The sequence below is a fragment of the Ahaetulla prasina genome, chromosome 2 (genome assembly GCF_028640845.1).
Source record: "Ahaetulla prasina isolate Xishuangbanna chromosome 2, ASM2864084v1, whole genome shotgun sequence".
Lineage (NCBI taxonomy): Eukaryota > Metazoa > Chordata > Lepidosauria > Squamata > Colubridae > Ahaetulla > Ahaetulla prasina.
Window position 1 is genome coordinate 292,133,350 of NC_080540.1, and position 18,861 is coordinate 292,152,210.

General features: G+C 45.5%; 1 protein-coding gene across 3 annotated transcripts; it reads left to right on the forward strand.

Moving 5' to 3' along the window:
- The first annotated feature begins 472 nt into the window (after positions 1-472).
- Positions 473-17,029, forward strand: LOC131192347 (alpha-2,8-sialyltransferase 8E-like). Of its 3 annotated transcripts, none has more exons than XM_058171407.1 (3): positions 473-631; positions 736-1,226; positions 15,858-17,029. In XM_058171407.1, the coding sequence occupies exons 1-2, from the start codon at positions 525-527 to the stop codon at positions 1,202-1,204; spliced, it is 576 nt and encodes a 191-aa protein (XP_058027390.1). In that variant the 5' UTR covers positions 473-524; the 3' UTR covers positions 1,205-1,226; positions 15,858-17,029. The 3 variants fall into 3 exon arrangements, with proteins under 3 accessions (XP_058027390.1, XP_058027391.1, XP_058027389.1); XM_058171408.1 differs by lacking the exon at positions 15,858-17,029 and adding an exon at positions 5,932-10,554; XM_058171406.1 differs by lacking the exon at positions 15,858-17,029 and having other exon boundaries at positions 736-1,930.
- Positions 17,030-18,861: the final 1,832 nt, after the last annotated feature.

The window sequence follows — 18,861 nt, forward strand, 5'->3', positions numbered from 1 at the left end:
CTTCCTCTCTCCTTCCTTCCTCCTTCCTTCCTTCCTTCCTTCCTTCCTCCCTCCCTCCTCCCTCCCTCCTCCTCCCTCCTCCCTCCCTCCTTCTTTCCTTCCTACCTTCCTTTTTCCTTCCTTCCTTCCTCCTTCCTCCCTCCTCCCTTCTTCCTTCCTTCCTCCTTCCTTCCTTCCTTCCTTCCTTCCTTCCTTCCTTCCTTCTTCCTTCCTTCCTCCCTCCTTCTTCCTTCCTTCCTTCCTTCCTTCCTTCCTTCCTTTTTGCCTTCCTTCCTTCCTTCCCTCCCTCCCTCCCTCCCTCCTTAAGATGGCTCCATTTGTTCTGTTTTGCATCCTCATCTATATTTTGAACTCCTTACTGTAAGGAAATTCATTTAGCATTTATTCCCGATTTTATAGTGTCTGGAACCGAAGCTTGACTGAGAAGCTAAACCTTCAATCTCCAAGGGGCTCAAAGGGTTCCAGAGTTGGATCTTAAAGGGGGTAAAAAAAAGGACCCCGCCATTTGACAAAAACCACAATTTATGATGGTTCCTTCCTTTGCCACGCCTTTGACGCAGCTGACATTTAAAACGAGGAGTTTCTCTCTCGCAGACAGATCCCAAGGAGCCCATCAGAAAACTCTTCCATTGTAAGACGCTTTTATCGGAGGAGAATGGAAAGGGCGTATTAGACCGCTCGGTTTTACTCTTTGTTTTATTCTTTGTCTTCTGCTCCCTCTGCAAACTCCACCAGGTTCCAGAGGCTGGAGAAATGGAGGAGGCCTTTCTACCAAGTCCTGAAAGCCTACGAAAACGCCTCCGTGTTGCTCCCCGCCTTCTACAACACCCACAACACCGACGTCTCCTTCAGGGTCAGGTACGTCCTGGATGACTTTGAATCCAAGAAGGCCGTTTACTTTTTCCACCCGAGATATCTCACAAACGTTTCCCGCTACTGGCTGACTCAAGGGGTACGGGCCAAGCGCATCACCACGGGGTTGATTCTAGTGACGGCCGCCTTGGAGCTGTGCGAAGAGGTGCACCTCTTTGGATTTTGGGGTTTCCCCATGAACCCCTCAGGGATATTCGTAACTCACCATTACTACGACAACGTCAAACCTCGGCCCGGGTTCCATGCCATGCCTTCAGAGATGTTCAACTTCCTCCGCCTGCACAGCAGAGGGATTTTAAGAGTCCACACGGACGCCTGCAACGACTCCTGATCCAGTTCAACGGACAATTGGGGTTTATTTTTTATTTTTTTTGCTATATTTAAACAAAATATAGGTGTTTTGGGGTCCTTTGCCACATTCTGAAGGAGAAAAATAGCCGGCGGGCAGGATAAACGCGCCAGCTGGGGCCAGGCGTTCTGTGCAAACGGATTTTAAACGCTTTGAGAAAAATTATGCAATAATATTTGAGGTTCTTATTTCTCATCAGGTTTTGCTTTCCTTCAGAGTGGGTGACCCCCCCACCCTCCCCCCACCCTCTTTCCCTTCCTCAGCCATGTTGGGCTGTTGTCTTTTGGGTGAAGCACATCTTAAGGGTGGCAGGAATGAACACCCTGCCTTGGGGGCCTCTCCACAAGTAAAGCACATTAGCTATATAGATTTTACTACGGTAGAAATAGAGCACATCATTTTAGGGATCCGGTATTTCATTTTCTAGGAGGGCACCAAATTTGACAAATAGGAAATTCAGATGGGTTGTTTTGCAAAGCAGCTGTGAATTTGGGACAGGATTCGTGAGAGGTTTCAGTGTAAGAAGCATGGTGTATCCCTTTAGCTCTGTCATCTTTTTTGGGGTTATGGAGTACATTTTTCTGTACTCCCTTCTTTCCTTCCTTCCTTCCTTCCTTCCTTCCTTCCTTCCTTCCTTCCCTTTCCTTTCCTTTCTTCCCTCCTTCCTTCCACACTTCCTCTCTCCTTCCCTTCCTCCCTCCTCCTCCCTTCTTTCCTTTCCCCTCCCTCCTTCCACACTTTGTCTCTCCTTCCTCCCTCCTCCCTCCTCTCCTTCCTTCCTCCCTCCCACCCTTTCTTTCTTCTTTCTTTCTTTCTTTCTTTCTTTCTTTCTTTCTTTCTCTCTTTCCTTCTTTCTTTCCTTCTTTCTTTCCTTCCTTCCTCTTCCTCCTCTCCTTCCTTCCTTCCTCCTCCTCCTCCTCCTCCTCCTCCTCCTCCTTCCTTCCTTCCTCCTCCTCCTCCTCCTCCTTCCTCCTCCTTCCTTCCTTCCTTCCTTCCTTCCTTCCTCCTCCCTTCTTCCTTCCTTCCTTCCTCCCTCCCTCCTCCTTCCACACTTTGTCTCTCCTTCCTCCTCCTTCCTTCCTTCCTCCTCCTTCCTTCCTTCTTTCTTTCTCTCTTTCCTTCTTTCTTTCTTTCTTTCTTTCTTTCTTTCTTTCTTTCTTTCTCTCTTTCCTTCCTTCCTCCTCCTTCCTCCTTCCTTCCTCCTTCCTCCTCCTCCTCCTCCTCCTCCTCCTCCTCCTCCTTCCTCCTCCTCCTCCTCCTCCTCCTCCTCCTCCTCCTCCTTCCTCCTCCTCCTCCTCCTCCTCCTCCTCCCTCCTCCCTTCTATTCTAGTGACCCCACAGATAACACTATTGTGAAGAAGATGACCAGCGGTATTTGAAAGGATACACACCTGTTTCCTTCCTCCTCCTCCTTCCTCCCACTGACTGCCTTCTCAAACTGCCACATGGCTCTTAACCATTTTCAGCTTCCTTCCTGAATAAATCTTTGGGGTGAATATCCCCAAATTCCTCCTCATCGCAGTATGAAATGTTCTGCTAACACAGAACCAGGGAGCCCATGAAAACCATAGTTCTGTCAATGAAGTTCTCTGGAGCCAAAAAGGAACTTCTAAAATATGTGAAGAAACTGTGGGATGGAAACACACCCTTTAGAGGGTCTCAACCTTGGTCCCTTTAAGACTTGTGGACTTCAACTCCCAGAGTTCCTCAGCCAGGAAAGCTGGCTGAGGAATTCTGGGACTTGAAGTCCACAAGTCTTAAAGTTGCCAAGGTTGGAGACCCCTGCTTTAGAGAAAAAGATGGATCAAAGCTGGCCTGATCAATAGCAAGGTATAAATACAGCTGAGAGAATACTTCAACTCCCATGCTGGCTGTGGAATTCTGGGAGTTGAAGTCCACAAGTCTTAAAGAGACCAAGGTTGGAGACCCCTGCTTTAGGGCATTGCACTGATTCAATGATTAAGAGGTGAAATGGAGGGGAGAGGATGTCCCACTGGACAATCATCCTGCCTGATCAGAGCAAATGTTTACCTGATCCATAGTTTTTATCTCTGAGAATCCTGCACAGTGTCCACAGTAGACGTAAAAAAGCTGGGGAAACCATCATTCGGAGTGTTTTAAGCAAGAGGGAAAGGGTGGTAGGTGTAGGAGAAAAGACAGGCGGAGATGGAGTCAAGAGAGGAATCAGCTTGGAGTCCTCATATGCTCACCAGCAGGCTAAGTCCAGCCCATCTTGAATTCCTTTAGCTCTGTCATCTTTTTTGGGGTTATGGAGTACATTTTTCTGTACTCCCTTCTTTCCTTCCTTCCTTCCTTCCTTCCTTCCTTCCTTCCTTCCTTCCTTCCTTCCTTCCTTCCTTCCTTCCTTCCCTTTCCTTTCCTTTCTTCCCTCCTTCCTTCCACACTTCCTCTCTCCTTCCCTTCCTCCCTCCCTCCCTTCTTTCCTTTCCTTTCCCCCCTCCCTCCTTCCACACTTTGTCTCTCCTTCCCTCCCTCCCTCCCTCCCTCTCCTTCCTTCCTTCCTCCCTCCCACCCTTTTCTTTCTTTCTTTCTTTCTTTCTTTCTTTCTTTCTTTCTTTCTTTCTTTCTTTTCCTTTCTTTCTTCCTTCCTTCTTTCTTTTCTTCCTTCCTCTTCCTCCTCTCCTTCCTTCCTTCCTTCCTCACTTCCTCCTCCTCCTCCTCCTCCTCCTCCTTCCTTCCTTCCTCCTCCTCCTCCTCCTCTTCCTTCCTTCCTTCCTTCCTTCCTTCCTTCCTCCCTCCTCCCTTCTTTCCTTTCCTTCCTTCCTCCTCCTCCTTCCACACTTTGTCTCTCCTTCCTCCTCCTCTCCTTCCTTCCTTCCTTCCTCCTCCCTCCCTCCCACCCTTTTCTTTCTTTCTTTCTTTCTTTCTTTCTTCCTTCCTTCTTTCTTTCTTTCTTTCTTTCTTTCTTTCTTTCTCTCTTTTCCTTTCTTCCTTCCTTCCTCCTCTCCTTCCTCCCTTCCTCCTCCTCCTCCTTCCTTCCTTCCTTCCTCCTCCTCCTCCTCCTCCTCCTCTTCCTTCCTTCCTCCCTCCCTCCCTCCCTCCCTTCTATTCTAGTGACCCCACAGATAACACTATTGTGAAGAAGATGACCAGCGGTATTTGAAAGGATACACACCTGTTTCCCTTCCTCCCACTGACTGCCTTCTCAAACTGCCACATGGCTCTTAGCCATTTTCAGCTTCCTTCCTGAATAAATCTTTGGGGTGAATATCCCCAAATTCCTCCTCATCGCAGTATGAAATGTTCTGCTAACACAGAACCAGGGAGCCCATGAAAACCATAGTTCTGTCAATGAAATTCTCTGGAGCCAAAAAGGAACTTCTAAAATATGTGAAGAAACTGTGGGATGGAAACACACCCTTTAGAGCAGGGGTCTCCAACCTTGGTCCCTTTAAGACTTGTGGACTTCAACTCCCAGAGTTCCTCAGCCAGGAAAGCTGGCTGAGGAATTCTGGGACTTGAAGTCCACAAGTCTTAAAGTTGCCAAGGTTGGAGACCCCTGCTTTAGAGGAAAAGATGGATCAAAGCTGGCCTGATCAGTAGCAAGGTATAAATACAGCTGAGAGAATACTTCAACTCCCATGCTGGCTGAGGAATTCTGGGAGTTGAAGTCCACAAGTCTTAAAGGGACCAAGGTTGGAGACCCCTGCTTTAGGGCATTGCACTGATGCAATGATTAAGAGGTAAAATGGAGGGGAGGGGATGTCCCACTGGACAATCATCCTGCCTGATCAGAGCAAAAGTTTACCTGATCCATAGTTTTTATCTCTGAGAATCCTGCACAGTGTTCACAGTAGACGTAAAAAAGCTGGGGAAACCATCATTCGGAGTGTTTTAAGCAAGAGGGAAAGGGTGGTAGGTGTAGGAGAAAAGACAGGCGGAGATGGAGTCAAGAGAGGAATCAGCTTGGAGTCCTCATATGCTCACCAGCAGGCTAAGTCCAGCCCATCTTGAATTCCTTTAGCTCTTACCTAGCACCATTTTAATGCCGGCCGTTAGTTGACGAGATTCTTGTGTCTAGGCGCGAGCAAGAAATCAACCCAACTGGAATGTGTGGTCCCGATTCTTCACGCCTGACATTAGGTACGTAGCGAGCTAATAAAGGGGCAGGCAGGTGATTTGAATTCACTTGGGTTTGGGGTTGAGAGAAGTATAGACCTGGAACAGGTCATAAATCTGGAAAGTCCCACCTGCCCAGTTAACAGTCAGCACTAAATTGGTGCTAGGCTAGGTCAGAGTTAATGGAATTCAAGACAGGTTGGATTTGGACTGCTTGTGGGAACAGAAGGATTCCAGGCTGATTCCTCTCTTGACTCTACCTTCAGGTTCTGCCTGCTCTTCTCCTACCACTCTTTCCCTCTTGCGTGAAACATTCAGAATGATGGTTTCACCCGGCTTCATTACGTCGTCTCTGAATGTCATACAAGGCCCTCAGGAATCAAAACTCTGGACCACGTAAACGTTTGCTCTAATCCAGCAGGATAGTTATCCAGAGGGATACCACTCCCCTCCCCCTCCATTTTGACTTTCCAGAAGACAGTGGGAGGTTAAAAAACATTAAAGCACATCATGTGTTATATGTGTTTAGCCCAGTTTAATCAGAGCACAAGCATGCAAATGCGAGTAGATTAATAGGTACCACTTTGGTGGGAAGGTACCTGCGTTCTCTCTATCCCTTCGGCGTATAGGCATGTTGGCCACATGACCACAGAAGTGTCTTCGGACAACGTTGGCTCCCTCGGCGAAGATACGGAGATGGGGAACACCCTCTAGAGTTGGGTATGACCGGACAGGGAAACCTTTACCTTTTAATCAGTGTGCCGGGCAGTCACAAGATACAAAGGCAGAAGATGACAATTCTTTTGGTGCAGGTGTATTTTTTTAGACCCACAAAATCTGCAGTGATGGGACAACAGGATTATAATCAGAGGGGGCATTCAGCCGGTTCATGCAAACAGGTAGCGGCGACTTCATGCGACCCATACGTAATGCCGTCCTATTTAGCCATGTTTTCGCGCGCGCAGCGAACTGGTGGCAAGAATATGTGAAACCCACCATTGATTATAATGTCATGGAAAGTCGGAGAGGCAAATATTAGGAGCAGGAGGTGGCTGATCCAGCATACGGCATCTTTAATTTCTTTTTTGAAATGGGATGGGAATTACATGCTGAATTTTCCATGCGTTGCAGTTGGACTTTAGCAATCTACATCTCAGGGAACCTGAAGGTTCACACGCTCACCTTGCTTCAAGTGGGAATAGCCATTACATGAAAAAGAAAGTGTTTTATTTCATTATTGTTAAAAACCATTTCACCTAATTAAATGTGTGGTTCAGTAGTGGGACAGTATTTCTCTCCGTCTCAGACAGAGGAAGCCACATTTCTCTACAATTCTCTGAAGTTAAAAATAGACAGAAATCCCCCATATTGGAATGTCTATGAACTATTTCAAACTTTGGAAAACTATGCAGAAATGTGGCTTCCTTTGTAATGGCGTGGACAGAATACTTGTCTGCTTTCGGAAGGAAAATGGTCAATAGTAGAATAATAAAAATAAAAGATATATATATGTATATTTTGTAGTTTTTATGCAGTAAAGTTGAGCCATGTTGCGGAGGTAGCAGTAGATGTACCGTAGTACTTAGGTTTACACAGATATGTGCCAAAGTTCATAAGCATATGTGTGACAAGACTCTGTATGTGTTCTGTTAAATATTTTCATGGAACCAACATACAGGTAGTCCTCGACTTACGACCAGCAGAATTTCCATTGCTAGGCAAGGCAGTTCTGGAGTGGTGCGGTGGCCTAGAGGTGGAGCTCTCGCCTCACAAGCAGGAGGCTGTGAGTTCGATCCTAGGTCGAGGCAGATTTTTCTCTCTCTGGCCACACTGAGAATGTATCTGCTGAACGAAACTCCGCATTGGCGACAGGAAGGGCATCCGGCCATTAAAACACTCCGCTAGCTCCATTCAGTTGCCCAGACTCCACCCCGCAAGGGATTATGGGGTCGTTAAAAAGAAGCTGATGATGAGGCAAGGCAGTTCTTCAATAAGTTGACTTTGTAAATATACAAATAGAATGAGACTATTGCCTTACACACTGTAAGCCGCCCTGAGTCTTCGGAGAAGGGCGGGATATAAATGTAAAAAAAAAAAATTTTACGAACTTTTTTTGCCATTGGTTGTTAAGCGAATCACTTCAGTTGTTAAGTGAATCGTATGATTGTTAAGCAAATCCAGCTTCCCCGATCAACTTTGCTTGTCAGAAACAGGCTGGGAAGGTCACAAATGGCGATCACATGACTCCTGGACGATGCAGCAATCATAAATACTTACCAGTTGCCCTAAATTTTGCTCACCTGATCATGGGCTATTGCAATAAGTGCAAGAACTAGTTGTAAGTCGCTTTTTAAGTGCTGCTGTAATTTTGAACAGCCGCTAAATGAATGGGGAGGGGCTACCTGCCTGTACAACAGAATGCAATCCATTTCTTGAAAACAATCAGGAACCTTTCTAAAGCTGTCTGTAGCTGCTATGCAGAGGTTACCTATCAGAAGTATTGAAGCCAGCTTACGGTAGAATAGAAACGGGGAAAAAGAAATCTTAAAATAGAATGCGCTAATGCATCTGCAGCAACCATCTTTTGAAAAGACCCACTGAAACAACATTCATCCATTGGCCCGTTCAAAAGCAGATAAGGAATCAGAATCAAGCTGGAAGGGAGCTTAGAGGTCTTCTAGTCCAGCCCCCTACTCAACCCTATACCATTCCAGACAAGTGGTTGGCCAGTCTCTTCTTAAAAACCTCCAGTGATGGAGCACCCATGACTTCTGGAGGCAACTTCTGTTCCACTGGTTAATTGTCCTCACTGTTAGGAAGTTTCTCCTTAATTCTATTCTATTCTCCTTAATTCCAGGTTGCTTGGTTAATTTCCATCCATTTTCCCAAAGGTGCTTTTTCAAGAGGACTTTCCGGCTTTTCTTTGAAGATGTTTCACTTCTCCTCCAAGAAGCTTCTTCAGCTCTGGCTGGATGGTGGGGAATGGATGGTTTTATACTCTTTGCAGACAGCTGGTCATTTGCATTCTTTTAGAGAGAGATTGAAGCTACTTGGAAGGTTTATCTGTGTCCTCAGGGTCACCTGAGTGATGCAAATAGGTGCGGAGCCTTCTTGGAACTGTTGAAAGGACTGTGTTATAGACTGTTAGATAGAAGATATAATTTTTTTATTGGCCAAGTGTGATTGGACACACAAGGTATTTGTCTTGGTGCATACCCTCTCAGCGTACATAAAAGAAAAGATACGTTCATCAAGAATCATAAGGTACAACACTTCATGATAGTCATAGGGTACAAATAAGCAGGAAACAATATCAATATAAATCGTAAGGATACAAGCAACAAGGTTACAGTCATTCAGTCATAAGTGGAAAGAGATGGGTGGTGGGAACGATGAGAAGGTTAATAGTAGTGCAGACTTAGCGAATAGTTTGACAGTGTTGAAGGAATTATTTGTTTAGCAGAGTGATGGCGTTTGGGAAAAAACTGTTCTTGTGTCTAGTTGTTCTGGTGTGCAGTGCTCTATAGCGTTGTTTTGAGGGTAGGAGTTGAAACAATTTATGTCCAGGATGTGAGGGGTGCAGTATACAGGTCCTCCATGGAAGGCAGATTGGTAGCCATTGTTTTTTCTGCAGTTCTAATGATTCTCCGAAGTCTGTGTCTGTCTTGGAGATACATGATGTCGTATCCCTCCCCCTCTGTTGAGGGAGGGCTGTTCAATTCTAACCTAGATGGCCTCTTTGACCCCACTTTCAAACCAGCGATCCTCTCTATCCAAAATGTGGATTTTGCTGCCTTCAAAAAAGTGGCCTTTGTCATTTAAATGCAGATGGACTGCTGAATCTAGTCCTGATGGGTTTGTTCTCCATCCATTATTTCTTGTCCTGCCCTCTTGTGCTTTGGAAAATAAATTGAACCCCCATCCTCTTTGTGGCAGCCCCTCAAATACTGGAACACTGCTGTCATGTTCCTCCCCCTCCCCCCAGTCCTTCTTTTATCTAGACCCATGATGGCGAACCTATGGCATGCGTGTCATGGGTGGCACGCGGAGCTATAGCAGTGGGCACGCAAGCTCAGCTCCGCTAGCTGATTTTTGGGCCTTCTGGGCCCACCGGAAGTAGGGAAACAGGCTGTTTCCTGCCTCCGGAGGGCTTCCGGGGGTGGGAAAGGAAGACCGTTTTTGCCCTCCCCAGGCTCCTAGAGAGGCTCTGGAGCCTGGGGAGAGCAAAAAACGGATCTACCAGGCCCACCGTGCCATAACATGCCAAAAATGGTGGGAGCGGGGGGGAGGGGGTGGCGCGTGCATGCGCAGGGGGCATAGAATTATGAATGTGGGCACACGCGCGCACAAACCCCCCCCAGTCCCCCCACTTTTGGCACGCGATGGCAAAAAGGTTAGCCACCATTGATCTAGACTAACCTCTTCCACTAGGAGTGGAACCAATCTGAGTTGTTAAGGAAGCTCCTTCTGTATCTGTGGTGCCAGCGTAGCTAAGATATTAGCTTGGGGTACTCACTTCAACCTTTGGCTGATCGACCATTGTGAACGTGTGCAGGTTCTCCCACCTGCGTCTGTTTCATGAGCACATCTAACTTTCTCTGAAGCACAAGCAGGTAACAAGTATTGAAGAATAAGTGAATAAGAATAAGAATTCCAAGTTCAACACTTTAAAGTCACAGGACATGATATTGACTTTAAAAAGACCAGAACTATCGCCAAAACTGAACACTTTAACAACAGAATAATCAGAGAAGCCATTGAGATAGAAAAACGCCCACACAGCATGAACAAACGAGATGACACCTCCCGCCTACCAGCCATTTGGAAACCCGCCCTTATTGACAAACGAGTCCCTAACACGAGGAATGACACCAGACCCACACTCACAAGGTCCACACAGGATGTCACCACCGCACATCCACCCAGAAAGCAGACCCAAACCCACACTGATCATGAAGCACGACCAAGGACCAGAAGCCAGACCGCAGCTGCAACATTAGCCATTTCAAACCCCTCCAATCCATTCATGCAGCAGACTGACACTCACTATGAAGATGTAGCACGACCACAAAGCCAAACAACAGCTATGCAGCTCACCAGCTCAAATCCCCCTGCAGCACAGACTAGACTGAGCACAACCAAGCCCCCACCAACACAGGACACACACCCATCCAATCAGAGCACAGAAAAACCCCCATCCAATCAGAGCACAGCCAAGCTCCCACCCAATCAGTTCAAACCCCCACTAGCAGTTAAAAGGAAGAAACAGCTGCGATCACACATTGCTCCCAGAAGCACGGTTGAAGCCTGAAGATGAATGAGACTTCGTCGAAACGTCGCCAAGACACTTCCAATTTTACACGGAGAAAACCCGAATAACCAAAGATCTACATACATATATATATATATATGTTTTCTGAGGTTTTCGCTGGTGTTTGTATGTAGATCTTTGGTTATTGGAAGTGTCTTGGCAACGTTTCGACGAAGTCTCATTCGTCGAAAGTCTCATTCGTCGAAGTCTCATTCGTCATCTTCAGGCTTCAGCTTCGTGCTTCTAGGAGCAAAAGCACGAAGCTGAAGCCTGAAGATGACGAATGAGACTTCGTCGAAACGTCGCCAAGACACTTCCAATTTTACGTGGGAGAAAACCCGAATAACCAAAGATCTACATACATACATATATATATATATATATATATATATATATATTATTTTGCATCCTTTTCTATCTTTTCTATCCCTAATTAACTTTTCACCCTTTAAAAAAAATGAGCATTTGCTTTTCTTTGCTATTTTCCCAGGAGTTATTTGAAATTATTTTTTTTAAATCCTCGTTTTCATCTCAGAGTTGCTAATTAAAATTCAACACTTTTTAAAAATAACCATCTTGGTTAGTCCGACAAAGCTCAAAACGTTAATCGATCAACCAATAGGAGCTTCATTAAAAAACGTTTCTCTCACACACTGGCTGCATTCATACAGCTTGCTTAAACATGCTGAAATAGTCCATTTTCTGAGTTCAGATAATAAATCATAAACTAAATGAACAATCCATGCCTGTGCCACAAGTTACATTATAGAAAAAATCCAGATAAGGTTTTAAACCAATCAAATTTAGCCTGTCGTCTGAATTTAACCGCTACATTTCTAATTAGAATCACAGAATATAAAAATTGGAATTATTTCATAGATCATTCTAGTCCAATCCTCTATCTATCCAATACAGGTAGTCCTCATTTAGCAACCCATAATTGGGACCAGAAACTTGGACATTAAGTGAAACAGTCATTAAATGAAATCACAACCGTTCTTATAATCTGACTTCTGCTTTCCTTGGCTTTACAGGCCTGCAAAGGTCATAAAGGTGAGGATTGGTTGCAAAAGTTTTATCTAGTGCAGGGGTGAAATGCTCCCGGTTCGGACCGGATCAGCCGATCCAGTAGCGATGGCAGCGGGTGGTTCGGAGAACCGGTAGCAAAAATCTCTGCTCCCCCCCCCCCGCCAATGCCCAACTGAGCCACGCGATCGTCAGGGCCTTTTTTTTAACTTTTAAAAGCATTTTTTTACAACCTCTTCGGCCGAATAGGTTGTAAAAAAAATGCTTTTAAAAGTTCAGCATCACTGAAGATCATGCGCCACAGCTGATCACCCCTGCGCGCTGTTCTACTTACCGCATGCCTCCTTTTGCCACTGTGTGTGTGCACCTCGCATGTGGTGTGTGGTGCGCACTCCATATGCACACGCAGCGCACATACGCAACCAGCGAACCGGTAGTAAACCGGTTCAGATTTCACCCCTGATCTAGTCGTTAAGGCACCAGGCTAGAAAGCAAGAAACCGTGAATTCAAGTCCCTCCTAAGCCAGGAAAGCCAGCTGGGTGACTTTGGGCCAATCACCAGGAGGCTGTGAGTTCTAGTCCTGCCTTAATCAGGGAAGCCAGCCTGGTGACTTTGGGGCAGTCAGTCTCTCTCAGCCCCAACACAACTCACAGGGCTGTCGTAGGAGGAAGGCGCATTGGATATGTTTCCCGCCTTGAGTTATTTGCAAAAAATAATAAAGACAGGATACAAATAAGTAAAATAAAAATCTTACTTTTTCATCACTGCCATAATGGTGAATGGTGACTAAGTGAGGCAGTCACTAAATGAGGACAGGAATCCAGCACAATCACAATATCACATCCCAGGGAGAGATCACCCTGTTAACCATTCTTAAACCTGTGGACAGAACTGGTTCAGTATATTGTATGAATCAAAGATAATCTCAAACTTGCTTGATATGAATGGATCCAATAAAACCACACCTTAGATTAATTATATTGGTCACACAGCTGGAGTGATACAGGGGAGAAAGATTGAACTGGATTCATTTTGAGGAAATCTTTAGGGACAACCCAGTGCCAAAAAAGGAAAATATTTTAACTCAGTTAGAAGAGTGCCGATTAAAACTACCAAATCTGCTTCCTATTTTTTATTTTTTTTTATTTTTTATTATTATTATTTTTTAATTTTCATTTATATCTCACCCTTCTCCGAAGACTCAGGGCGGCCTACACTATGTTAGCAATAGTCTTCATCCTATTTGTATATTTATATACAAAGTCAACTTTTATTGCCCCCAACAATCTGGGTCCTCATTTTACCTACCTTATAAAGGATGGAAGGCTGAGTCAACCTTGGGCCTGGTGGGACTAGAACCTGCAGTAATTGCAAGCAGCTGTGTTAATAACAGACTGTCTTACCAGTCTGAGCCACAGAGGCCCCTCTGTCCTACATCTACTTTCTTCCTCCATGTTCCCTAATAAGGAGCTAGGAAGCTGCATTCTGCAAGCAAATAACTACCTTCTAGAAGTAAATCCTAAAGGTGCTTTTCCAAAAAGCGTCTGGACTTTCTTGTTGTTTTTTTTTCTTGGAAAATATTTCGCTTCTCATCCAAGAAGCTTCTTCAGAAGCGAATAATTCTGAAGCATTTTTTTGCATCTCATCCAAGAAGTTTCTTCTTAAGAAGAAGCAGCGAAAACTTTTAAGAAGTAAGTTCAAAAAGAAGGAAGGCCAGTTTTTGGAAAAGCACTTTTGGGACAACCATGACTTGGATGTCTGTAGACTATAGACCAATGATGGTTCACCTTTTTGCCGTCGCGTGCCAAAAGCAGGGGGAGCATAGGGAGGTTGCGCGCGTGCGTGCCCACACCCATAATTCAATGCGCTCCGCCCCTCACGCATGTGCGCACAACCCCCCTGCACTCTTCCTGCTTTTGGCACACGATCGCATGGTGGGCCTAGTAAGCCTGTTTTTCGAGGGCAAAAATAGCCGTCCCCACCCACCCGGAGGCCCTCCGGAAGCCATAGGCCAGAAACGGCCCGTTTCTCAACTTCCGGTGGGCCCGGAAGGCCCGTTCTTTGCTCTCCTCAGTCTACAGAGGCTTTTTAGGAGCCTGGGGAGGGCAAAAACGGCCTTCCCCACTCCCCGCCGGAGGCCTTCTGGAGGCTGGAAATGGCCCGTTTCCCGACTTCCGGTGGGCCCGGAAGGCCCGAAAATCAGTTGGCTGGTGCGCATATGCGCATTGGAGCTTAGCTAGGGCAACGCTCACACGCCCACAGATATGGCTCAACATGCCACCTGTGGCATGTGTGCTATAGGTTCGCCATCACAGCTATAGACTCTATAGACTTCTGGACAGGGATGAAATCCGACAGGTTCTGGAGAACCGGTGGTGGAATTCTGGAGAACCGGTGGCGGAGAACTGGCAAATATCACCTCTGGTTGGCCCCAGAGTGGGGTGGGAATGGGGATTTTGCAGTATCCTTCCCCCAGGAGTGGGGAGGGAATGGGGATTTTGCAGTATCCTTCCCCTGGAGTGGGGTGGGAATGGGGATTTTGCAGTATCCTTCCCCTGGAGTGGGGTGGGAATGGGGATTTTGCAGTATCCTTCCCCTGGAGTGGGGTGAGAATGGGGATTTTGCAGTATCCTTCCCCTGCCACGCCCACCAAGCCACGCCCACAGAACCGGTAGGGAATTTTTTTTTGAATTTTATCCCTGCTCCTGGAAGTAAGAAAGTAAGAAAACCAGGCATGGTTTTGTGTTTACAAAGATCTCCTGGAGTGGATGAAGATAGTTTCTGCAAGGCTTCCTGGTCAATGGATGTCGTTGTGAATGACCACTGCAGGCAGCCATCTTGGGCTGTGCTTACCTCCTTTCTCTCCAAATTGTCCAGATATCCCATGCCCCCCATAGAATGATCTGCCCTTGAATTAGCAGAACTATTTTTGGTGACTAGCGTCATTCACGCCATATGCTAGGGCAAGAGATCTGCAAACTTGTTTCTTTTAAGACTTGTGGACTTCACCTTTGCTGGCTGAGGGACTCTGGGAGTTGAAGTCCACAAGTCTTAAAAGAGCCAAGTTTGCAGACCCGTGCGCTAGGGGAGAATTCATTTTTCCTCCTTCCAACAGAGCTACTAAATCTTTCCTTCATGCTGTCCAAAACAAATGCTCCCTTCTCCAAATAAAACATTTTGGTTTGGAGAATCCCTGAGAAACTTCAAGATTCCTCAAATTGAAGTTGGAAACTCCCCAAATAGCACTTTGACCTTATATAGAGCCCAGGAACGATGTAAGTAGATATCAGTAATATTAAACTTTATCAGGGTGCCTTTTCCTGTAGTATAAGGCCGTTGCTTCAACGTTGTCTAGAAAGCCATGAAGATTCTTAATGTTTATGGATTAGTGTTAATTTATTTCTTGTTAATTGCGGTTCACTGTGAAGTATAGCCACCCTATCGAAGAGATTGCATATGGTTGCAGAGGCAAGTTGATAAATATGGAATAAATGTATTTCCTTTTTACTTTGAAAGAGCTGCCCCATTACAGGTCGCCTTTCGACATTGAGTCCAAAATTTATTGCTAAGTGAGCAAAGCTGTTAAGCGACCTTTGCCCCCATTTTACGACCTTTCTTGCCACTGTTGTTAAGTTGAATCACTGTACTTGTTAAATTAGTAATTCACTTAACGGTTGTTAAGTGAATCTAGCTTCCCCATCGACTTTACTTGTCAGAAGGTCGTAAAAGGGGATCTCGTAACCCAGGGACCGGGGTAAAATGCTACTGGTTCGGACCGGTTTGGGTGAACCGGTAGAAAAAAAATGCTACAGGTTCAGGCGAACTGGTATTTCTGACGATCAGCTGTGATGCGTGATTTATATTAGCTAGAATCGTCAGATTTCCTGCTTTCTAGCTAATCTAAATCATGCGGCACAGCAGATTCCCTCCCCTCGCTGTTCTACTTACCTTTGCAGATCCCGAAGGCTTCAAAATGCCCCTTTTTTAGCACTGCGCGTGCGCGACTCAGGCACGCCACAGGCATGCGTGCACGCCAAGCACACGCTCGGTAACAGACTCACAGATCCGGTAGCAGACTTCAGAGGATTTCACTCCTGCCCTGGGACACTGCAACCGTCATAAATAGAAGCCAAGCATCAGAATTTTGATCGTGTGACTGGGGGATGCTGTAAACGGTCCTAAGTATGAAAGATGGTCATAAGTCACTTTTTTTTCAGTGCCGCTGTAACTCTGAATGGTCGCTAAATGAATAATTGTAAGTCGAGGACTACCTGTGTGGCCAACACGTCAAAGAGATTGAATATGGCTGCAGAAGACAAAACTGATAAATATGGAATAAGCACACAGTGACTTTTATTTTGAAACAGATGTGACCAGCAAAAGACTCCCAAAGATTCTCATCTATTGGGATTATGTACCATTTCGCCTGCAGTGAATTGAGCTCCATACTGTAGCTTTAATCTTGGAGCAAAAGGCTACCAAGAAGAAAAAGCACATCCTCACCAACATTGGCAGGGCACGCTATTATTTATAAACAGGGAGTAAACCCCATATTCACTGGAACTGATGATGTTACCTAATCAGGTAGCAAATTGTCTGCAAATAACGGAGCAAGCTCAGAGAGCACTAAGGACTAAGCACTATATTCTCTTCTCTCGGTGTTGTGTGTTTGTCAGAAATTTCCATGAAAATGGAGATGGGAAACAGAAAACAGTCATGGGAGATACAGCAACTTCTCTTGGAGAGGCAGTTTATTCTCATGCTATTAACAGCTTAAGATGCAAATTAAAAAATGCAACATACAGGTACAATTGATTGTATTTGTCTGGCTTGGATTCAGTTAAGGTATTTGGAAGCGGGGGAAAAATGATATTTTGCCGTTTATAGATCCATTAATGGTCCTGTTTTTTTTACCCACTATTCATTTGCTCAAGCCCTCAAACATAAACTTTTATAATTTGGATTTTTTCCCCCCTTTAATGTATTGTACGATGTGAAAGAAAGCCTATAAATTGATGTAAGCCATATCTTTTGAAAAAATAGCAGTCAGGGTTATTTTCATCAGCTACTGTGTTAACTATGCTTGGGAGATGAACATTTAATAAATAAAACTAGTTCTGTCAATTCCATTTCAAAAAGAAGTGCAATTGAAAAATTGTGTGTCCGTGTGTGTTTCCCCCCCCAAGCAAATTTCTGTATTCACTTATGGGAAATATACCATAACTTTGTATGATAGTTCTCTTTTTGAAAAGCATTTGTTTCATCCTATGCATTTCTTAGCTAACTTTTATGATTGGATGGATCCAAACAATTCAGTGTCAATTCAAGAAGATCCTATCAATTATTTTAGCCACTTTTGAGATGAGCTAATTGAAAACATTCAGCAAAATGAGTAATGGTATTTTGTTCATAAGATGTACATAGATCAAGTTTGATTCAGTCTTCCGTCCTTCCGGGATTGTTAAAATGAGGACCCAGATTATCGGGGCAATATGCTGACAATGTAAACTGCTCAGAGAGTGCCATAGAGCACTATGGAATCACAGATACCTCTAACTGCTATTGCTACTTATCCTTTCCTTCCTTCCTTCCTTCCTTCCTTCCTTCCTTCCTTCCTTCCTTCCTTCCTTCCTTCCTTCCTTCCTTCCTTCCTTCCTTCCCTCCCTCCCTCTTTCCTTCCTTCCTTCCTTTCCTCCCTCCCTCTTTCCTTCTCCTCCCTCTTTCCTTCCTCCCTCTTTCTTTTATCTTCCTCCTCTTTTCTTCCTCCTCCCTCCTCTTTTCTTCCTCCTCTTTTCTTCCTCCCTCCTCCTTCCTCCCTCTTTCTCTAATCTTCCTATTTTCCTCCCTCCCTCCCTCCCTCCTTCATCTTTCTCCCTATTTTCCTTCCTTCCTCCCTCCCTCTCTCCCACTTTCCTTCCTTTCTCCCTCCCTCCCTCTTTCCTTCCTCCCTTTCTTTTATCTTCCTTCCTATTTTCCTTCCTCCCTCCCTCCCTCTTTCTTTCCTTTCTCCCTCTCTCCCTCCCTCTTTCCTCTCTCCTTCCCATTTCACTTCTTATCCAAGGAGCTTCTTCTGTTCTAACTGAGTGGTGGAGAATGGAAGGGTTTATATTCTTTGCAGAATGAAATCTTTCCATTCCCTACCAGTCAGCTAGAACCGAAGAAGCTTCTTGGATGAAAAGCAAAACATTTTCAAGGGGGGGAAAAAACAAACCAAGAACAGTTGCCTTTTGGAAAAAAAAACCATCTTTGGGAATAGCTTGTTTGCTGCTGGAATGAACCAATAAGCAAAATCTCCCTGAACAAATGAGCGAAATAGGTACCCAAACACATACTCTCTGAACACGGTACGTTCACCTACCCTATTTGGAACTCAAAAGAAGTACAAATACAATGGTGGTACAGAGGCAGAACTGTGATTAAATGGGGAGGAAATAGATTTGGATGACAGCTGTTCAGCCATGCAGCCATTTCTAGGAACAGAAGTACATTTTCTCTTCATAGCCGCTGGCGATAATCTCCTACTATTCATTCCTACACAACAAAGGGAGTGGGGGGGGGAAGCTTTGGAAAGAATGGAAGAATGACTAAAAGGGCTCACATTGTGCGTTATGAGTCAGTAGAAGAAATCCAGCCTTCCCCCCCCCCCCCAACTAATAACCCAGTCCTATCATTTATTCTGCCAGCAGTCTAGATTTATGCCTTTCTCAGCTGCTCTAGTGAGGTTGCTTTAGGGGCAGGGGTCCCCAAGCTTTTGGATTTTAGGGACCACTAAATTCATAATTTTAAATCCCGTGGACCACTAATATGATCTGCCTAATGGGTGGGTGTGGCTAGGTGGTCATGTGACTGGATGGGCATGACCAAGTTGATGTCACTCATGTTGAGGGGCACTGTTGTGCCTCGCCCACCCTCCTCTCCTCAACCGGGCCCCTCCCATCTCCTGCTATCTGAGCCAGAGACTGATAGTGAAGAAGAATGGCCAGCCCCCAGCCCTGGCACCATGCCCGGACAGACTGAGCAAACAAACCTCCCTACAGCGTGTGAGCACGAAGCCGGCCATGAGCTAGAATTGCCGGCAGCTGAGCAGGAGGACGAAAAGACACAGTGGACAGATCCCCGCTTCTGGAGAATGGAGAGGCGACGTCAGCAAAAGGAAGGGAGGGGCAGGCCTGGATAAGTGCTGAGTCATGGAGCCACACCCCCATGGCCTATATAAAGGAT

Coding starts and splice junctions, on each gene's coding strand:
- LOC131192347 (XM_058171407.1), top strand. CDS start 525: ATGATGGTTCCTTCCTTTGCCACGCCTTTGACGCAGCTGACATTTAAA. Junction 632..735: donor CATCAGAAAACTCTTCCATT/GTAAGACGCTTT, acceptor AAACTCCACCAG/GTTCCAGAGGCTGGAGAAAT.